Source organism: Mytilus edulis, chromosome 4 (genome assembly GCF_963676685.1).
Source record: "Mytilus edulis chromosome 4, xbMytEdul2.2, whole genome shotgun sequence".
Taxonomy (NCBI): Eukaryota; Metazoa; Mollusca; class Bivalvia; order Mytilida; family Mytilidae; genus Mytilus; species Mytilus edulis.
The window spans coordinates 92,132,361-92,154,450 of record NC_092347.1 but is presented as its reverse complement, the minus strand read 5'-3'; the positions used below and the strand labels follow the sequence as shown (position 1 = coordinate 92,154,450).

The following is a 22,090-nucleotide window of genomic DNA, read 5'->3' as shown; positions in this document are numbered from 1 at the left end:
GATCTGATTACTTCATATTTTGTATATAGATGGCTTTCAATACGAATTATCAATCTGTAACATGTTCTGTATCCTAGTATAGTGAATGCTTATAAGCATATTGTTTTTCTCGCAATCAAATCCTCCTTTTAATATCAGAACAATTTAAGTTGGGGATATCTTATAAAGAGAGTGACTTGGGTCTACATAAATGCCTGTAACAAGACAGAAATATGATAATTATTCTGCATTCTTTCGATGTGTTTAAACGTTTCATTTTACCATTTGTTAAGGGAATTATTTCCGTTAATAATTTGCCTTGGAGATGGGTTTTTTGTTATTTTACTTTTTAGCTCACCTGGCCCGAAGGGCCAAGTGAGCTTTTCCCATCACTTGGCGTCCGTCGTCCGTCGTCCGTCGTCCGTCGTCGTTAACTTTTACAAAAATCTTCTCCTCTGAAACTACTGGGCCAAATTAAACCAAACTTGGCCACAATCATCATTAGGGTATCTAGTTTAAAAAATGTGTGGCGTGACCCGGCCAACCAACCAAGATGGCCGCCATTGCTAAAAATAGAACATAGGGGTAAAATGCAGTTTTTGGCTTATAACTCAAAAACCAAAGCATTTAGAGCAAATCTGACAGGGGTAAAATTGTTTATCAGGTCAAGATCTATCTGCCCTCAAATTTTCAGATGAATCCAAAAACCCGTTATTGAGTTGCTGCCCCTGAACTGGTAATTTTAGGTAATTTTTGCTGTTTTTGGCTATTATCTTGAATATTATTATAGATAGAGATAAACTGTACACAGCAATAATGTTCAGCAAAGTAAGATTTACAAATAAGTCAACATGACCAGAATGGTCAGTTGACCCCTTTAGGAGTTATTGCCCTTTATAGTCAATTTTTAACCATTTTTCCTAAATCTTAGTAATCTTTTACAAAAATCTTCTCCTCTGAAACTACTTGGCCAAATTAATCCAAACTTGGCCACAATCATCTTTGGGATATCTAGTTTAAAAAATGTGTGGCGTGACCCGGCCAACCAACCAAGATGGCCGCCATGGCTAAAAATAGAACATAGGGGTAAAATGTGGTTTTTGGCTTATAACTCAAAAACCAAAGCATTTAGAGCAAATCTGACAGTAGTAAAAGTGTTTATCAGGTCAAGATCTATCTGTCCTGAAATTTTCAGATGAATCGGACAACCTGTTGTTAGGTTGCTGCCCCTGAATTGGTAATTTTAAGGAAATTTTGCTGTTTTTGGTTATTATCTTGAATATTATTATAGATAGAAATAAACTGTAAACAGCAATAATGTTCAGCAAAGTAAGATTTACAAATAAGTCAGCATGACCAAAATGGTCAGTTGACCCCTGAAGGAGTTATTGCCCTGTATAGTCAATTTTTAACCATTTTTTCGTAAATCTTAGTAATCTTTTACAAAAATCTTCTTCTCTGAAACTACTGGGCCAAATTAAACTAAACTTGGCCACAGTCATCATTGGAGTAACTTGTTTAAAAAATGTGTGGCGTGACCTGGCCAATCAACCAAAATGGCTGCCACGGCTAATAATAGAACATAGGGGTAAAATGCAGTTTTTTGGCTTATAACTCAAAAACCGAAGCATTAAGAGAAAATCTGACAGGGTTTAATTGTTTATCAGGTCAAGATCTATCTGCCCTGATGTTTTCACATGGATCGGATAACCCGTTGTTAGGTTACTGTCCTGAATTGGTAATTTTAAGGAAATTTTGTCGTTTTTTGTTATTATCTTGAATATTATTATAGATAGAGATAAACTGTATACAGCAATAACATTCAGCAAAATAAGATCTACAAATAAGTTTACATGACCAAAATAGTCAATTGACCCCTTAAGGAGTTATTGCCCTTTATAGTTATTTTTTAACATTTTTCATAAATTTTTGTTAATTTTTAGAAAATATTTTCCACTGTAATTACTGGGCCAAGTTCATTATAGATAGAGATAATTGTAGCAACAAGAATGTTCAGTAAAGTAAGATCTACAAACACATCACTATCACCAAAACACAATTATGTCATGAATTTATCCATGTCCATTGTTTAATATGCACAAGACCAAGGTGAGCGACACAGGCTCTTTAGAGCCTCTAGTTGTCAAAACATATCACCATTCAATCATACTGTTAAATAGCGCCAACATTTACCCAATATGACATTGCTTTCTAATTGATTTAAGATTTCCACTCATCTTAATCTGAACCTAAAAAAAGATCCAAAAATAGGAAGCGATATTTGAGGGGGGGATGGGGGAGGGGATACATGATAAGTCTCATACAAATTGTTGCATTTGTTGTCCACTTGATGCTGCTATCATATCTTATAAAGAACCTGATTTAAACTATGGATATTTATTTGCATTAAAACATTAGTGAAATTTCAGTACCAGGATAATCTGTAATGTGATTATTAGCTCACCTGGCCCGAAGGGCCAAGTGAGCTTTTCTCATCACTTGGCGTCCGTCGTCCGTCGTCCGTCGTCCGTCGTCCGTCGTCGTCGTCGTCGTCGTCGTCGTCGTCCGTCGTCGTTAACTTTTACAAAAATCTTCTCCTCTGAAACTACTGGGCCAAATTAAACCAAACTTGGCCACAATCATCATTGGGGTATCTTGTTTAAAAAATGTGTGGCATGACCCGGCCAACCAACCAAGATGGCCGCCATGGCTAAAAATAGAGCATAGGGGTAAAATGCAGTTTTCGGTTTATAACTCAAAAACCAAAGAATTTAGAGTAAATCTGACTGGGGTAAAATTGTTTATCAGGTCAAGATCTATCTGCCCTGAAATTTTCAGATAAATCCGACAACCCGTTGTTGGGTTGCTGCCCCTGAATTGGTAATTTTAGGGAATTTTTGCTGTTTTTTGGTTATTATCTTGAATATTATTATAGATAGAGATAAACTGTAAACAACAATAATGTTCAGCAAAGTAAGATTTACAAATAAGTCAACATGACCAAAATGGTCAGTTGACCCCTTTAGGAGTTATTGCCCTTTATAGTCAATTTTCAACCATTTTTCGTAAATCTTAGTAATCTTTTACAAAAATCTTCTTCTCTGAAACTACTGAGCCAAATTAATCCAAACTTGGCCACAATCATCATTAGGGTATCTAGTTTAAAAAATGTGTCCGGTGACCCGATCAACCAACCAAGATGGCCGCCATGGTAAAAAATAGAACATAGGGGTAAAATGCAGTATTTGGCTTATAACTCAAAAACCAAAGCATTTAGAGCAAATCTGACGGGGTAAAATTGTTTATCAGGTCAAGATCTATTTGAATTTTCAGATATATCGGACAACCCGTTGTTGGGTTGCTGCCCCTGAATTGGTAATTTTATGGAAATTTTACTGTTTCGGGTTATTATCTTGAATATTATTATCGATAGAGATAAACTGTAAACAGCAATAATGTTCAGCAAAGTAAGATTTACAAATAAGTCAGCATGACTGAAATGGTCAGTTGACCCCTTTAGGAGTTATTGCCCATTATAGTCAATTTTAAACCATTTTTCGTAAATCTAAAGCCCCAGTCCCACTAGACCACGATCGCACCACGCTCACCGCGATCTAAAATAAATTTAAATCGTGGTGAGGTCGCGGTATGAGCGGCATGAAAATGTTAATTTTCGTTGCTTTCACGATGCTACTATGTCCTAATTACGCTTCTACAACGATCCCGCTACGATTAAACCACGTTCTCACCGCGCTTATTCTCCGACCTCAGTACGCTTATAAAGATCTTTCTACGCTCTTCACGTTCTCACTACGACCATACCACGAGTTATCCGATTGCAACACGATCTTACTGCGATTATAGCACGTTCTTACCACGATTATACTATGTTCATACTGCGATCGTACTACGTTCTCAGCAATACCGTTAATATCATGTTTCATATCAATATAGTTCCATTCCTTCTATTTCTGATTAAAACGGAGATTTCTCGGAAACAATACAGTCATGCCACCAAAGTCTACTACATGTAGAACACGTGGGCGTGGTGGTAGGGGTTGATGTAGAGGGAGCAAAGTATGAACGCCATACTAAACTTCAAATAGTACACAAGAAACTAAAATTAAAAATAGTACAAGACTAACAAAGGCCAGAGGCTCCTGACTTTGGACAGGCGCAAAAATAGTGGGGTTAAACATGTTTGTCAGATCTCAACCCTCCACCTATACCTCTAGCCAATGAAGAAAAGTAAACGTATAACAATACGTACATTAAAATTCAGTTCAAGAGAAGTCCGAGTCTGATGTCAGAAGATGTGACTAAAGAAAATAAACAAAATGACAATAATACATAAAAAAACAACAGACTACCAGCAGTTTACTGACATGCCAGCTCCAGACGTCAATTAAACTGATACTTTACACATAAGTAGCATAATACTTGTGATCAAGAGATGTCGGAACGACCAATCAAACCTAAATTACAACCTATTGCTGGTCCATAAAGCTCAAATGACGATATTTTAGTGAACGATAGCAGAGATGACACATATGTGTCAATATATAGAAGATGTGGTATGAGTGCCAATGAAACAACTCTCCATCAACGTAAAAATCTATAAAAGTAAACCATTATAGGCCAAAGTACGGCCCTCAATACGGAGCCTTGGCTCACACCGAACAGCACGCTATAAAGGGCCCCAACAAATACTAATGTTAAACCATTTAAACGGGAAAAACCAACGGTCTAATCTATGTAAAAACGAGAAGCATGGCTGAGCCGTTAGAGCAAATGGTTAAATACATTCAGACAAACAAAATCTAGGGAGGTTTTTTTTTATATATTTTATGTGAAAATGACAATAAAAATGATGGTCGTAGCGTGAACGTAGTAAGGTCGTGAGAAGAGCGTGATGAGGACGGCAAGGGCGTGCTAGAATCGTACTATGGTCGTGAACAGCGTGGTAAAGTCGTAGTGGAAGCGTAGTTCGGTCGCGGTGAGAACGTGATGGTCGTAGTAAGGTCGTGATAACGTCGCTGTGAGATCGTAGCGCAATCTCTCCGAATAGAATCACGCTTTCGCTACGCTCTCGCTACGATTGTACAGCGACCTTTGCGATCATACTACGATCTTAGTGCGCTTTCACTACGCTTCTACTACGACCTAATTTCGCCACGACCGCACCACGATTGTTTTGAACATGTTCAAAGATGGTCACGCTCTTCACGATCTTGAAGACCTCACCACGACCTTGGTACGACCTTACTGCGACCTACACGATCGTACCACGATCATCAAAATTTGCATTTTTTTCACAGATCGTAGTGCGATCGTGGCCTAGTGGGACTGGGGTATTAGTAATCTTTTACAAAAATCTTCTCCTCTGAAACTATCAGGCCAAATTTTACCAAACTTGGCCACAATCATCATTGGGGTATCTAGTTTAAAAAATTTGTCCGGTGACCCGGTCAACCAACCAAGATGGCCGCCATGGCTAAAAATAGAACATAGGGGTAAAATGTGGTTTTTGGCTTATAACTCAAAAACCAAAGCATTTAGAGCAAATCTAACATGGGTTAAATTGTTCATCAGGTGAAGATCTATCTGCCCTGAAATTTTCAGATGAATCAGACAACCCGTTGTTGGGTTGATGCCCCTGAATTTGTAATTTTAAGGAAATTTTACTGTTTTGGTTTATTATCTTGAATATTATTATAGATAGAGATAAACTGTATACAGCAATAATGTTCAGCAAAGTAAGATTTACAAGTAAGTCAACATGACCAAAATGGTCAGTTGACCCCTTTAGGAGTTATTGCCCTTTATAGTCAATTTTAACCATTTTTCGTAAATCTTAGTAATCTTTTACAATAATCTTCTCCTCTGAAACTACTGGGCCAAGTTCATTATAGATAGAGATAATTGTAAGCAGCAAGAATGTTCAGTAAAGTAAGATGTACACACACATCACCATCACCAAAACAAAATTTTGTCATAAATCCATCTGCGTCCTTTGTTTAATATTCACATAGACCAAGGTGAGCGACACAGGCTCTTTAGAGCCTCTAGTTTAATAAAGGCAACAGTAGTATACCGCTGTTTGAAATTCATATATCGATTGAAAAAAATCAAATCCGGGTTACAAACTTAAACTGAGGGAAACACATTAAGTATAAGAGGAGAACTACGACACAACATTAACACAACACTAAAATGTTACACACACAGAAACAAACCATAATATAACAATGGCCATTTTCCTGAACTTGGTAGAGGACATTTTAAGAAAAAAAAATGGTGGGTTGAACCTGGTTTTGTGGCTAGCCAAACCTCGCTCTTTTATGGCAATGTTAAATATAACAGTAAAATTACATCACTACATAACAGGAGTACAGTACAACATTCAGTACAGAGAATTATAACAGCTTTCTCTTTATGTGGAAACTGCTTTTCATCAATCTGGGATAGTTAACAAATATTACAGAAATACCAAACTCAAAGGTAAATTTTAAAAAAGGAGCCTATAAAACTGACAAAAACAAACGATAGACTGTTAACCAACAAAAAAATTTATTTGTCATAATCCAGACTTAGTAAAGGCATTTCTCGATGAAAATGGTGTATAATATGGTTCTATAGCTAGCTAAACCTCACACTTGAATGCCAGTTGTTTTTAAGTGTTACGTTTTGTTGACAAAAGTCGGCGAGCAACCGAAACAGATACAAAAGGTAAATGTGACAACAATTTGAATCCACCAGCGAAAACTTAAAAATAAATCTACAAACGATACCAACAAAACAGTTTTATTTTACTTCACAGTAAATAAATGCAACAGAAGTATACCGCTGTTCAATAGTCATAATTCGATAAAGCAAACACAAATCTGTGAAACAAAATAAATAAAGGCAACGGTAGTATACCGCTGTTCAAAACTCATAAATCCATGGACAAAAACCAAAATCGGGGTAACAAACTAAAACCGAGGGAAACGCATTAAATATAAGAGGAGAACAACGACACAACACTAAAATGTAACACACACAGAAACGGACCAAGCATCAGACAAAATCCCACGAGAATAACAAATATAACATCAAAACCAAATACATGAATTTGGGATAGACAAGTACCGTGACACGTCTTATCGCAATGTGAAATTACACTCAAAAACTTAAAACCGAGGGAAAGCACATCAACAATAAAATGAAAACAACGAAACAATAGAAACACTGAACTACAACAAAAGCAAACAATAACATACATAGATGCAGACTGTAAATTTAACACAGACGAAAAAATAAGTTGTTTCAATTCTGCATTATCCAAAACGAGAATCTGAAATACGTTTGCTTTGTCAATTACAAAACAATAAAACTCTGGGCGGTAAGCTATAGGCTGAGCGAAGGTGTTTATGAGACTTGTAGACTGATTCTCGTGAATTTCTTCAATAGCCAAACCTTTTACGGTACTGAGTTACCTGCATGGTATAACCATTAAACAATTAGCTATGAAGTTCAACTGTAACATGTTATAGAAGTATCAAGTTATAAATATTTTTTTTCACGTATTTTCCCGGTGGTATAAGTTCTTTTTTGTGTGAATACCTCGAAATGCACACGCTATAATGTTTTGTTACTAAGATCGTTTCCAAGCACATGCAACATGATTTTCAAAAATGCTCTGCGCCTTAAACAATGAAAATGGTTCAACTTTGTAACAGTTTCTTCGTCAACACGATCAAGTTCAACGAATCCAAATTTGAAAATGTCTTCTCTATTTGGTATGAAGTAGACGGGTAGTGATTGTGACACAATGCGGTCATCAAAGTGACGCAAGATTTTGACAGCTATATCGATTGTATACTGTTTTTCTGTCGACAGATCTACGTCTTTTCGAAGAAGACCCTCTTTCTTACAGTCAGTTAGAATGTGAAAGAAACAGTTTTTAAGCATATAGCTTGTTATTGAATCTTCTGCGTCGAACAAAGGAAAATCATCTGAGGTCGAATCAGGATCCATCTGAGGGCACACGGATTTGTGACGTAATAATTTGCATAATCGGTAACTTTCCCGGATGTATACTGGCAAAGACTGCATTAAACAGATTTCTGCAGGAGAACACGAAATTCTCATTAGTGTATCGTCCTGAAAATAAGGACTCTGCAGTAAAAGTAAACAACCCTCTCTCCGGATTTGCTCTGTCACCATATCTAGCTTTGTGAAATCGGTATCGGATGGCCACCAACCAAATGGTCGAACAGCTGGTACAATATCGAGACTTATTTCTTCATCTTTGTACATCTGTCCAAAACATTTCAGTTTCAGTGTGAACACAGGTCTGTCATACTCTTGTAAATGCATTACGTCTCCATCGAAGAATATATTTGGAATATTCCACGTATTTTTATTTAACACAATTCTTTTCAGAAGTTTCGAGAATACTAATCGTACTTCTGTCGCATTTAATTTTTTGTTACTGTCAAAGAACGTATGGTAGTTTTCCGAAAAGGTGTTGACCGCTTTCAATTCAGCAAACCCCTTTTTATTTGGAACTTCCAACATTTCGCATAATTCTGAAAAATTTTGAAGACAAAATACGAAGTCAAATTCTGTTGGATCGCCAATTTTCGTTCCCTCAGCAGAACTACCAGTTCGAAAAAGTGTGCAGCGAAATCGTCGGTCGAGTGTACCCATTGAATCACATAATTTTTCAGCTAATTTGACAATAGTCTGTTTTATTTGTTCACTTTCTTTCTCATCCCAAGATCCACCAAGGCCAGGTAAGTTTAAAATTTCGTATATATCTTCTATCGTTCCCGGTTGGTTAACAACATTGGATAGATCTCCGCTTTTGTAAATATCTGTAAAATGAACAATATCGACTTTTTTCAAAACTTTCTTCCGCATGCGTTTTTCGTGTAACATAGTTACAGTTTTAGATGGTAAACGTAACTGTAAAATACTTTCAGGTGTATTCCCCTCATTATCCTTGATGCCAAGTTTCGCACCATTCTTAATGATTTCATCAAAGATATCTTTTTGACGGAGAATTGCGGCATAATGCAAAGGTGTGGATCCAAATATGTCTGGTTTTTGTAACATAGTCGGTTTCATTTTTGAGATGTAAAATTTGAAAAGATAGTTATGATTTGGCATGGATAAACTTGAGTGCAATAATGACCGACCACATCTGTCACTTATATTGAGGCTGGCGCCATTTTCTATAAGCATTCTGATTACTTCGATATCATTTGCAAGAAATAATGGTGGTCTACCAAATATGTCTGGCTTGTTCACATCACTGCCGGCACTTATCAAGGTTTTCATAATTTGCCTTTCGTTGTCATTTTGTTGTTCAACAATACCTTTCTCGAAATCGCCTAAATACATGCCTTCTAGAAGTCTACTTGGAACAAATTGTTTTGCTGTAATTTTGTATAGTGGTGTTATTTGCAAATTGTCGGCAATATTAACACCACAACCAAATTGTGTGATCTGCTTAACAGTTTCCATGCTTGGATCCATGGTAGATAGATACTCCAATAATGGAGTATTTCCGTATATATTTTGCTCATTAAGTAATGGCGCTATTTCATTGGTTGATATTTCTGATAAATATTGTTGCAAAACAGCTTCTATTTCTTCTTCACAGTCAGCATTCATCAATATTTCATGAAGGATATTGTTATTTTCATTATCAAATCGAGCTTCCGCCATGATTCGGTTTTAAAATCTACAAGTCAAATATATAATGTAGATTAGTAAAACATTTTTGAAAGTGTTGTATAAATATATAGTTTGTTCCTCAATCGATTAAAATAATGACAACATGTTTCAAGTGCATAGTTATGGGTGTCACATTAGAATTTCCTGGGTCATCATTAGGAACAATAATAACATTTTTATATTTCTTTCCCCTTTCTAACTGCTTAGATACACAGTTAACTGAAGCACTTACATTGTAATATTCAGATATAAAGTTTGATATGTATAATGACCGTTTACTTTTCTGCTATCTTCACAAACCTGTGGTCCTTAGTGATGGTATATCATGCAGTGAATCCAAAATATAAAAAAAAAATCTCAATAATTCTCTTTACCTGTATGTAAAGTTATTTCATATTTTTTTACACTTGATTCATCCGTCAATTTCGGAAAGCATGTTTAGTAGATACTGTATGTTTTTGTCCAACAGTGTTGAATTGCTCATTAAAATCAGTACCACATAACAGAGCCTCCTAAATTATTGAATATGAAAGACACCGTGCCACCTTGATAAGAAGCAATTAAGTTTATCAATGTTCAAAACTCGTAAATACATTTTGAATATACAAACGAAACGAAGGGAACACGTAGTGTGATCGAGTAACCTGATATATTTGCATCTATCATCCGAACTCAGTCACAATTTTGAATAAGAGTAGTTTAGTCCTGTTTTTATTTTGATAAGCATTAAAATGTCAGTGTTGTTTCTTGTCTATTTGCAAATTTGTTGTTTATATTATTCAATGTGTCTTCTTCGTACTACGCGAACAAGAGTACTTCGAATTGGGTATATGTTTTGTGAAATGTCTTTTATCTAAGGTTGTTAAATATATTTATATTTTCTTTGACTCAGTTACTACTAATTTTCTAACTTTCTAGCAGAAAATAAATATTCACCGAGATTACACAATTACGTAACTTGAAGTTCGTATTTTTTTTATTTCTATTTTGAAGACATCATATTCTCATTTTGGTTCACTCCACAACTCCTGTTTAAAGCACTATTAACTAAATTCAAGCCACACACATATTTGAATCCGTTTCTAAAATCTACTGTAGTACAAATGGTATGTAAAAGAACACTTATTTTTTTATAGATTTATGAAGGAAGTTAACCTCATTGGTAAACATTCCCGTTCCTGTTTATTATACCAATTTCAATGCATGAATGCCCTTAAAGATCATCAAATGTTCAAGAAAAATATTCAAACACATTCTTGAGCACATACCTTAAAACTTTCTACTACAGAATTATCTCCAAATATATTTTCGTTCAGTTAGTTGGGGTCGCAAGTTACTATCCAACTTTCAAGCAGGAAATAAATATTCACCGAGAATGCACAATCACGTCATTTGAAGTTATTTATAACATAGAAATAACGGTTCTATTTAAATATCCCCGTTATAGGTACGGGTTTTGAATGGTAATGCATGGGCAGACACAATAAGGTTTTACAGTGCTTAGTTAAATGAAACAAGTTTCGTGCTATTTAGTCTTAAATGGGTTTTTTTCTTGTTTAAGATAACGACAAGAGAAGATATCAATCAAAATCCATGTTAGACCATGGCCAAAAAGAAAAACGACGAAAGACAAACAAATCAACAGAAAATAAGTAAAAGATATGAAGTACATAAGTATCGAACCCCAAGGTAAATTCAGCTAGAAGTCCATAAAAACTGACACAATCAAACGTAAGATTTTTTTAACCAACGGAACTAATGAAAAACAACTCGTCATTCCTGACAGGTTATATTCAAGTTCATTACATCCCAGCTCCTTTGTTCTAACAGGGGTGATCTAAGCCGGATCACCCCTACCAGATCACCCTAGTTTAAGTTTCTTTGTTATGCATGCTTTCCTTTGTTCTGTAACATTTTGGCGGGAATGTCAAATCCAGTATAAAACTTATAATTAACTATACGGAGAAGACTATCTATCAAAATTCACGTAGAAAAAATCCAGTGTATATGCTGGGATTCGAACTCAAGACCTTTAGCATATCAAGCCACGACACATACCACTTCACCAGGACGACTGGATACGAACTATCAGAAATTTAACATACTTAAAGGAAGCAAGATATTTTTATAACTGGGCGAGTTGGCAGACATTTACTCAGTGGGGTTTAAACCCTTTTGGTTAAATAAATGAGTTGTCAGACTGATTGTTCAATTTGATTTTATACTTTTTTTAAAGTTTGGCGATTCGGTTACAAGAGTGGGGCGATTTTTTCATAAAGTGGCGATATAGTGTGGGCCGATTGGCCAGTGGGGCGAGTTGAGATTGTTTGATATCTACTGATCGTGTTAGGGGGTCATAAAGGGTATACATCATATAGTAATATATAAAGTATATTATAATGGTTGTGTGGCGTTCTAAACTAGATTTTATGAATTGTAAATGGTTTTCCGTCTAATCTAAAACAGCTGGGATGTAAAATAGTTATCCAATTCGGACTTGGTGTGTCAGTGTAAGATCACCCTCTGGCCTCCGGCCATCGGGACGATCTTACACTGACACACCGCGTCCTTATGGGATAACTATTAAGTACAGACATTGATACAATGGTAGACAAAATGAAAACAACAATGTAAAACATATTGCGTCCGATTTGCACCTCTAAACCCACCTACACCGGGAACGCCTAACGTCATAATCCCGATAGTAGGATGTATAAATACCGATCGAGTCACCCAGGAACCAAACGATAAATTTCTTTTAAAATGACAATTGTGTTAGTATCGTATTTTAACCAATTAACTACGAAAGAAAGTTCCAGGTTTTACTTCAACATTTTCCTCTTGACAATAGAAAGACGTATAGAAAAAGTTCCGTGTGTGACATTTAATTTTCTCTTTCAGTGATTACATTAAAAAACATTTGCTCAATAGATGAAGCTTGTAAAAACCAATAATTTGCTCACTTCGGTAAACAAACTGAGTAAAATTAATTTCTATTCATAGTCACGAAAATGTCGATTTAATACCCCTGCTTCTTTGTGTGTTTATAATGTTTCCTTTACCCGCATCAGCACAAAAATGGCTATATATAGCACTCGGCTAAATTTTTAATAAAACAACTACACCAAATGACGAAAAATTGGCAAATATATTATAGGTTACCATACGGTCTTTGACAATAAAACAAAAATACGATACTACATAGCATCTAATGAAATGACAAATATAAAAAAATTCAACGAGAAACCTAACAACATAATTTTTGTACAAACAGTAATCTGAAAGCTAGTTCAAATTCAATAACAACAATAAAAAAATAATTATACATAGATATTTTAGATGTATATCTAAAACACAAATATCAATCAATACATTATTATTCACGTTGAAGATGAAAAAGACGTAAAAAGTACCTTTTAATTAATTATTTTTTAAAAACATTATTGAGATAAGACCTTGATCTAAGTGCATTAAATGTTAGGTCATCTGGACCTTTTTACATTAAATGTTATCTCCAACTGTGCCCATTGAAAATGCATAGTCACTTATCGTTTTTAATGTATGTTGCATTGTCGTTTGTTTTTGTTGCACTTCAGTGATCTGTTCTTTCGTTGTTTTCCTCTTATATATATATATATATGTTTCCATCAGTTTCAATTTGTTACACGGATTTATTTTCTTTCAATCGATTTACAACATTTGAACAGTGGTATAAAACTCTTGCCTTTATTTATAGGAGGAGGTATGATAAGAGCAAATGTTTGGCATTGCAAAAAACAAGTTATATCCTTTTAAAGTCCTATTAGTTCATTGATAAATGAACCTGTTACTTTTATCTGTAAATGTAGCACAGACAGGTCATTTATGAAGTCTATAGGACGTCATAAACATATCGAAATGTACCAGTGTTGAACTAAATTGGCAAATTCAAGCCTACATTTTGGTCAAAATATACATGATCTTTTTGAGCCAACTTAACATTTTCGTTACATACAATATCAATTTTGCAAAATAGATAATTGCATATTTGTCATTTTAGAATTTTGTGTTTCCAATGCTCTACAACTTCGAACTGTATCTAGCCTGTAAACAATGTGTTTGAACAGTTATCTAAGGTACCAGGATTATAATTTGAAGTGTAACCAATGAGTCTTAAGCAGACTAAATGCACTTCTTTTGTTAAAACTTCAAGACTTTTAGATTTAGTCATACTTAGTATACTTAATTGGCGTGTTCATGTGACGTATATGTGTTCGCATAGCAACGAATGTTATGTACAACGCCTGCTGTTTTCGTTGTTTTCTTTTTTATATGGAAATGAAAATCTTTATGCTGCCTTGTATTGTGTCACTCAATTTGTAGTTTCTATGTACTGTTATGCAGATATAGAAATGAGTAGATGTAGCCAGCTAAATATACGGACTCATGAACGGCGAGGTACACAAAGAAGCGGGATTAAGTATCTTTTTAATGCTCAACTCCCTCCACTACACTTGAATGTGTTGTTAAAGAAGAATTAAGGCCAAGAGTATTCAATGGAGCCAGGACTTTGTTAGTCGTCAGAACGATTAATAGCATAACAATATCAAACTGTCTTGCCAAATTTAAAGCTTTCGAAGTTTCGAAGCAGACGACATCTTTGTTTTTTTTTTATTTGTTGGTTTTTGTGCAACATAATTGCTGAAGTTTGAATAGTCAGTTATTTTTCTTCATCATTCTTTGATATAAATATTATATAATAAACATATTGGTACCTCTTTAATCCTTTTTGGCACCCCTATAAAAAGATTAATATAACATAGGTTTTTAATGAAAATTGCCTACTCCCGGATATGACCTTTTGCTAAAAACATAACTATGCATTTCAGAATGACAGCATGTCACATGAAGATCACGCTAAGAATTGGATAATATTTCCGCTTTTCCAAGGCATAATGACACTTTAATAGCGTTTTAATGTTTTTGAAACAGATGGGATGTTTTTTTTTTACAAATGTTTAATTTATATGAACGATTATCATTTATTATAAAGTTAAGAAAAGTTGTTCAAATAAGTCTCCTAAATATACCAATCAGTTGAAAAAATATTTTTTCCTGCGTACATACAAACTTCTAGTTGGACAATGAAATATAACATTTTCTTCTTTGTGATTGTGATTATTTCATTTAGAGAATGCCATTCATGGTGCAGAGCAGAACAAGTTTCAGGTAGTTTTTTTTTTTTTTTTTATATATATGTAGGACTCGGAACCGCGATGGTACTCCTAACCGCGATGGTCATGCTTTGCGATGGTCCAAGCTGAAGTGCGTTGGTGAACACTGACGCTAACTTGTTGATAACTTTACGCTGAAGTGCGATGGTGGGAACGCTGAAGTGCGATGGTCTGTCTGCCTGTGACATTGAGTAAATAAGGAAAATGTACATTAGCTGTGTAAATAAAATAACATCAGGAAGATTGGACAAAAGAAGCTGCTAGCCTATCCTCGCATTTGAAATATCTTAAATTGTGGTTCAGTTACAACCAAAGACTATAAAATCTTATTTTGATTAATGAATTTGCCAATTCTCTGATTAGTACGCAGCAGTATGTAGTCAGAAAATACGGTGTTGAAGTTTTTTTTAACAACATAATAATTTTATTCATCAGATATTGCTTGTTACAAAAACTATCAAAATTCCAAGCTTCTCTTGGTGAACCCTGTTACACTCCACTGATTGCCCAGGGAATAATCAGCTGATTAGATATACATTTTATTAAGTCAACAGTTATTGTAGAATAACATTACTATAAAATTATTTATTTGTTATGTTACTTTTAATTTTAATAATACTGGACTTATTATCGTATCTCTATTTGTGTCTACTCTCTTATTAAATTCATTCACAAAAATTCTGTAGACATCTATATTTTTTGTTTTCTGTTCAGATACATAGTATATCTTATATATAGAAAAACTAAAAAAACAGTTGTTGGCATGACACGGGTTATGTTCTTTTCATATATGTTATGATGGTATGATACTAAACCCCTAACGGGAAGGATTGTGCCTGATGTTCATACGATGAAAACATAATCTTTCAGTCAGTTTAATTGAAGTCTGGAGCTGGCATGTCAGTTAACTGCTAGTAGTCTGTTGTTATTTTTGTATTATTGTCATTTTGTTTATTTTCTTTGGTTACATCTTCTGACATCAGACTCGGACTAATTTTAATGTGCGTATTGTTATGCATTTACTTTTCTACATTGGTTAGAGGTATAGGGGGAGGGTTGAGATCTCACAAACATGTTTAACCCCGCCGCATTTTTGCGCCTGTCCCAAGTCAGGGGTCTCTGGCCTTTGTTAGTCTTGTATTATTTTAATTTTAGTTTCTTGTGTACAATTGAAGACCTGTTGGTGACCCTCTGCTGTTGTTTTTTATTTTGTCGGGTTGTTGTCTCTTTGACACATTCCCCATTTCCATTCTCAATTTTAAGTATTGTAATTAAAAAAAAAAGAAATACTTGTCTGTGATTTTGTACCCACATATTAGGTGTTGAAGTTTTATCACAAAATCTATATTACATCTTATAAGGAGGTCATCTATTTGTTGCCAAAATCTTGTCAAATAAGAACACTTAAAAAGATAATGATTATAGTCTTCTTCTAGGTTACAAAAATTACACATATTATTGTTAGTTATTTTCCATCGTGATAGAAGCCGTGATAGAAGCTTTTTTGTTGGTACAATAAATTGTAGCAGTTTCCATCTGAAAATTTTTAATTTTTTCAGTTAAAAGTTCATATTTGGAGCTTCTTGCATTGATAAAACTTCAAGATTCCACTAAAGTTAAAATATAGGACACTTCATAAATATCTAAACTTTGCCTGTATTTTTCAACCTATAATGAATAAAGTCCTAAACTATGAGAACATATGTTCACTTGAAAATACATATGTACCTTCAAATATTAACTTATAAACAAGTGTAACTAAATCAATCGTATCTTATTTATCTAAAATGTTAGAAAGAACTGAATTCGGCCATGTGAAAACATATCACCGTTAGTTAGTGAAAATGTAAATGAGCTTCTTTATTAAAACTTTGATACCATAACTTAATATTTTTGGGATTGGTGTGTGTGTTTTAAATGAAACATAATTTTTTAAAGATTAATTTTATAACATTGACAATAATCACTTTTCTAGTACAGTAAATTTGCAAAAGCAAACTACCTCTGTCATGGAGTGTTCGTCTGAATATAAAACTGTTTTAAAGTCTATCATATGCTAGATCAATATTATATATAAGAACTTGAACTCAGAAAAATTATAAAAAATCAAACCAATGTTTGGTCACATACACAGGAAAAAGAAAAATACTTATCTATTACAAAAGCTATTCTAAATTTAAAAACACAAGGGTTACAGGGTAAAAGAAGAAAGGTGTTGTTTTCTTACCACCGGCAGTAAACACCTTGAAAAATTGGGGTGTCCTTTTGGCTATGATGGATGTATATTAAATACGTAGCCGATATGCAGGACCTACCTGTTACAATTTTTGTTGTACATTCAACATTCATGTATTCAGTTGAGAAGTTTACTTTTAAATTCTGATTTGATATTGTTTTACGTCTTATCGTTTGTGGTTTTAATTCTACTTTTCTCTATGTATCTAAAGGTAAATATAATTAATCACCTATTTCATTTAGAAAGTTTAAGCAACTATAAGCGTATGATTTTGTGTTTCAACAGTTTGATGCAGAAGAAAAAACGATGTTGTTAGAAAAAACAATTAAATACACTATGAATCTTTACTGCTTATTAGTCGATTTCATTCGATTCTGATCTAGCTGCATGTATGTTTGATAATAATGGATAATTGGTGTTTGTCGGAGAGGTATACAACAATTAGAAAATATGCTGAAAAAAAATGTAAAATCATAAAAATACTGAACTCCGAGGAAAATTCAAAACGGAAAGTCCCTAATCAGAAAGCTAAAATACATCCAACGAATGGATAACAACTGTCATATTCCTGACTTGGTACAGTTACTACTCAAACAATTTATTCACAAAGCAACATTTTAAACCAATTTCTCACAAACCTCGTTTAGACTGGCAAACTATTCGATCATATATCAATATAAAAATTAAATTAAATAAACTGATCATAGATACCTGGATTAAAATTTTGTTTTAGGCCAGACGCGTAAACGACTCACCAGGGACGCTCGTATCATAAACAATTCATAGGCGAAATAAAGTACGAAGATGAATAGGATCGTGGAACAAACACGATTCTAGGTACTTTTGTTTTCTATTAATGTAAATGTGACGGTCAATGTTAAACCAAATGTATGTCTTCAGGTTTTCCTGCTACTTAAACGAGAGATAAAGATGATTCTATGTGAGTTTTGATTTTTGTTTTGTTTAAAGGACAGCTACACGTAATCTCTATTCAGGCAATAAATGCATTGATTTAATGTAATGGATTTTGAATATAACACTGGAAATCCCATTCATATCCATACACTACATAATACATTTTAATCAATTCGTTTCGTGTTATATAGAATATAATTTGATTTAACAGAAGTTTGTTTTTATTTCTAGAAAATGCGTTTGGATGTTACTATGAAGGTAACTTCATACGAAAAGACCAGACCATCAGCCTTTTCCCACAGTGTGTGAAGTGCACCTGTTCTAAAACAACGCTTTTTTGCTGTTCGTAAGTCTTTACACTCATCGAATCTACTAACAAACATCTTGCAATTAAAACTGATTACAAGTCATAACTTACAAGTAAAAAAAGTAAAATCACTAAAATATTGAACTTTGAAGAAAATTCAAAACAGAAAATACATCCTTAATTAAAGGCAAAATCAAACGCTCCAACACATCAAACGAATGGATAACAACTGTCATATTCCTGATTTTGTACAGGCATTTTCTTATGTAGAAAATGGTTGATTAAACCTGGTTTACAGTTAGCTAAATTTATTTTTTAAAATGGTCTCATAATAAAATAAAAAACATAAAATTATGAAGATATGATATGATTACAACATGCAAATGTAAACTCTCCACTAAAGGCCACATGACTTAGTAGTTCGCACCTAAATATGTCCCCGTCCGGACAACTTTCAACAATGAGCAAAACCAATACCACATAGCAAGCTAAACCCCAACATGACAAATGCAAAACAATTCATTCGAGAAAACAAACGGCCTGATTTATATATAGAACAATAAACGAAAACAAATATGACATACTGCAACAAAAGTCAAACAATGGAATACAGGTTCCTGCATAGGAGAGGCATATACAGAATGTCGTCGGTAAATATCTTTCAGGGCCCTAATTGTTCATTTTCAAAGACATTTGTCTAACGATATAACATAAGAAAAATCAATTGATACAAAGCCCAAAAACGACTTAAAAGCACTGAAACACATTAAGTATAGAAAAGTATCTAAAATAAAAATATTCATCATTACATATCCAATGGATTTAGTTTAAAGACTGTAAAACAGTCAAAGAAAAATATGATTTTGTGACATGCGGACATATATGTACCAACATAATATAGGATACCATTATTTTCATAAATTGTTGTGGACTGTTTTTTTCAATTCAATTTTTCTTAATAGAAGAGTTATTTTTGATTTTTTTTTTAACTCTTTCATACTGTTGCCTTTATTATAATAATGAGACAAAGCAAATTTCATGAGTGTCTTGAACTGTGATAATTTGCAATATATACATTAAATTTTTTGAAGAAAAAGCCAAAGGGAGAATCGAAACACTTTACCCACAATTTTTTTCTTAAAATGCCCTGTACCAAGTCAGGAAAATGGTCATTGTTATATTATAGTTCGTTTATGTGTGTGTTACATTTTAATGTTGTGTTTCTGTTGGGTCGTAGTTCTCTTATATTTGATACGTTTCCCTCAGTTTTAGTTTGTAACCCGGATTTGTTTTTTTCTCTATCGATTTATGAATTTCGAACAGCGGTATACTACTGTTGCCTTTATTTAAGTGTAGATTCAGCTACAAAATCCTAGCAAAAAGATGGAAAGAAGAAAAACGGAAAAAAAACCAAGCAACGGTCTACAAAACACTACACAAACATATTAAGACAAAACAATACAACTCCTTCCGAAGGTTAGGCTGATCCTACTCAATGTGTAAGATATCCATCGTTACAAATTTGCATTTGTTTTAATACAACTTGTACTTATATATAGACCATGATCAACGTCTATCCAAACAATATATGAAAAATAAAAATTGTAATAAGAAATTTGTATGTATATATAATTGTAGAATAGGCATTGAAATTACAAGCGTGGGGCCAGAATGTAAAATCATTCAGGAAGAATGTGGCCAACGAGCAGTTTTGAGATCGGATAGCAGTAAAGAATGTACTTCAATAGGTGGAGCAATTGGCAAGTAAACCAGTGTGACCCTGATTCATTATTGGTGGAAGCGTTGTGGTATTTTGGAATTAAACCATGTTCCAGACCGTATGACACTTATTACATTATAAATATATATATATATATATTAAAGAAGAACTTGTATAGTTTTGTTGGAATATATATTTTAAGCATGACAACTAATTCTTTTGATGTGTTTTTTCATCTGATTTTGCCATTTGATTAGGGCCTTTCCGTTTTGAAAATTACTCGGAGTTCAGTATTTTTGTTATTTTACTTTTTATAACAGTAACCTCAAATATTTGTTCTTTCCTCAGACGTGTGTCCCATGTTATATTGTTCCATATACGTCAAACATCTTTATCTTTCATTTTTCAAAGCTTTTTCCTTTTCAGCAAGTTATGCCCTGCGTGTTGGTATCAGAATAAACAAAATGTCTCTAAGGAATCATTATGTTGGATGTTAGATAAATCTATTTGACAAGTTTTATATTCGAATTAAATTGATATCAGTTTAGGCTTTGAAAAGTTTATGTGTGTTTACATGTGATCTAACAGTCATTGATATGCCTAATATATCCATTTTTTTGGGCATTGTTTATTAGTGAAATCGGTCCGAATGCTTATCTCCTCTCTCAATATACACATATAAATCAAAACGCTTTTTGGTGGTTCGTCCAATAAGTAACGAAGCTTTGATGACCAAACGTTTAAATTGATTCGAGAACTCTTAGATCCTGGACCGCATGATTTTGATGTATTTTTTCGCCTCACTAGTGTCTTGAAACCTCTGTGTCGATTCCACTACTGGTAAATACCAGTCCAGTAGTCAGCTGTGTTGACATGACTTATCATATATATGGTCACAATTACAAACATTAAAAAAACTTTGCGAAATACTAAGGATTGTCTACCATATGATTAGATTATCTTAGTTGATTTTTTTTTATTTGTGCCTTCAATGCTCTTCAACGTCGTACCTTGTTTTGTAATTTTCTAACTTTTTAGCTTCAATAGGGGCGAAAGATACCAGAGGAACAAAAGATACCAAAGGAACAAAAGATACCAGAGGAACAAAAGATACCAGAGGAACAGTCAAACTCATAAATCGAAAATCAACTGACAACACCATGGCTAAAAATGAAAAAAGACAAACAGACAAATGGTAGTACATAAGACATAACATAGAAAACTGTAGACCAAGCAATATGAACCCCACCAAAAACTGGGGGTGATCTCAGGTGCTCCGGAAGTGTAAGCTAATCCAGCTTCAGATGTGGCTTCCGTCGCGTTGCTCATGTTATTACAAACCCGATGCCTAGTCTAATTCGGTAGGTCACATTCATGACAAGGGAAGGGGATTGTTTCAAGCGTCATCGATGAGTCTTTTGTAGACAAACCGTGCGTATGAATTAAACAATTTTAATCAATGTATATTTGATGAGTTTATTTCTTCGACGTTATAATTTTCTAACGGTACATTTTCTGCATCCGACATTCGTAATTTTAACTGAAATAGCCGTGACACTACTTCAATTTGTTTTAAAGCTGCAATAAGTATCTTGAATGCATAATTAAAGTTTGGAAATATCTAATTGAACTTTTACATAGCCATAATATTTTGAATCCACTACAATGGAGAAGTGAACCATTTGCATTAGAAGGTTTAATTTTTATTTTAAAGTAGCATTTGCACTAGGTAAATAATTGTAATAATAAGTGTCATGAATACATAACAAAATTTGGAAACTCTTATTTCCCTTTTTGAATGAAAAAAAACATCTTTTTTCAATGTTTGAAAAGATTTCAAAATACTTGTTCTGAGCAATGATATTTTGCTGTCTACCCGCCTAAACATAAAATTTGCGCCTGCCACATACAGTATTTACCACGTTTAAGTATTATTCTAGGAGTTGTCCATACCAGTAACTAAACAGGTCCCAAAGTAAATGGTTTTACTTTAT

General features: G+C 33.9%; 1 protein-coding gene and 1 long non-coding RNA gene across 2 annotated transcripts; one reads left to right on the top strand and one right to left on the bottom strand.

Moving 5' to 3' along the window:
• Positions 1-7,366: 7,366 nt before the first annotated feature.
• LOC139521052 (uncharacterized) lies at positions 7,367-11,093 on the bottom strand. The gene is made up of 2 exons (XM_071314284.1): positions 10,974-11,093; positions 7,367-9,712 (listed from the first exon to the last, which is right to left on the bottom strand). Exon 2 carries the CDS (start codon positions 9,694-9,696, stop codon positions 7,600-7,602), a length of 2,097 nt encoding a protein of 698 aa, XP_071170385.1. The 5' UTR covers positions 9,697-9,712; positions 10,974-11,093; the 3' UTR covers positions 7,367-7,599.
• A 3,686-nt stretch (positions 11,094-14,779) lies between these two features.
• Positions 14,780-20,310, top strand: LOC139518565 (uncharacterized). The gene is made up of 3 exons (XR_011663412.1): positions 14,780-14,913; positions 18,301-18,415; positions 20,015-20,310. It is a non-coding gene; the product is annotated as an uncharacterized lncRNA (long non-coding RNA).
• The last annotated feature ends 1,780 nt before the right edge of the window (positions 20,311-22,090 follow it).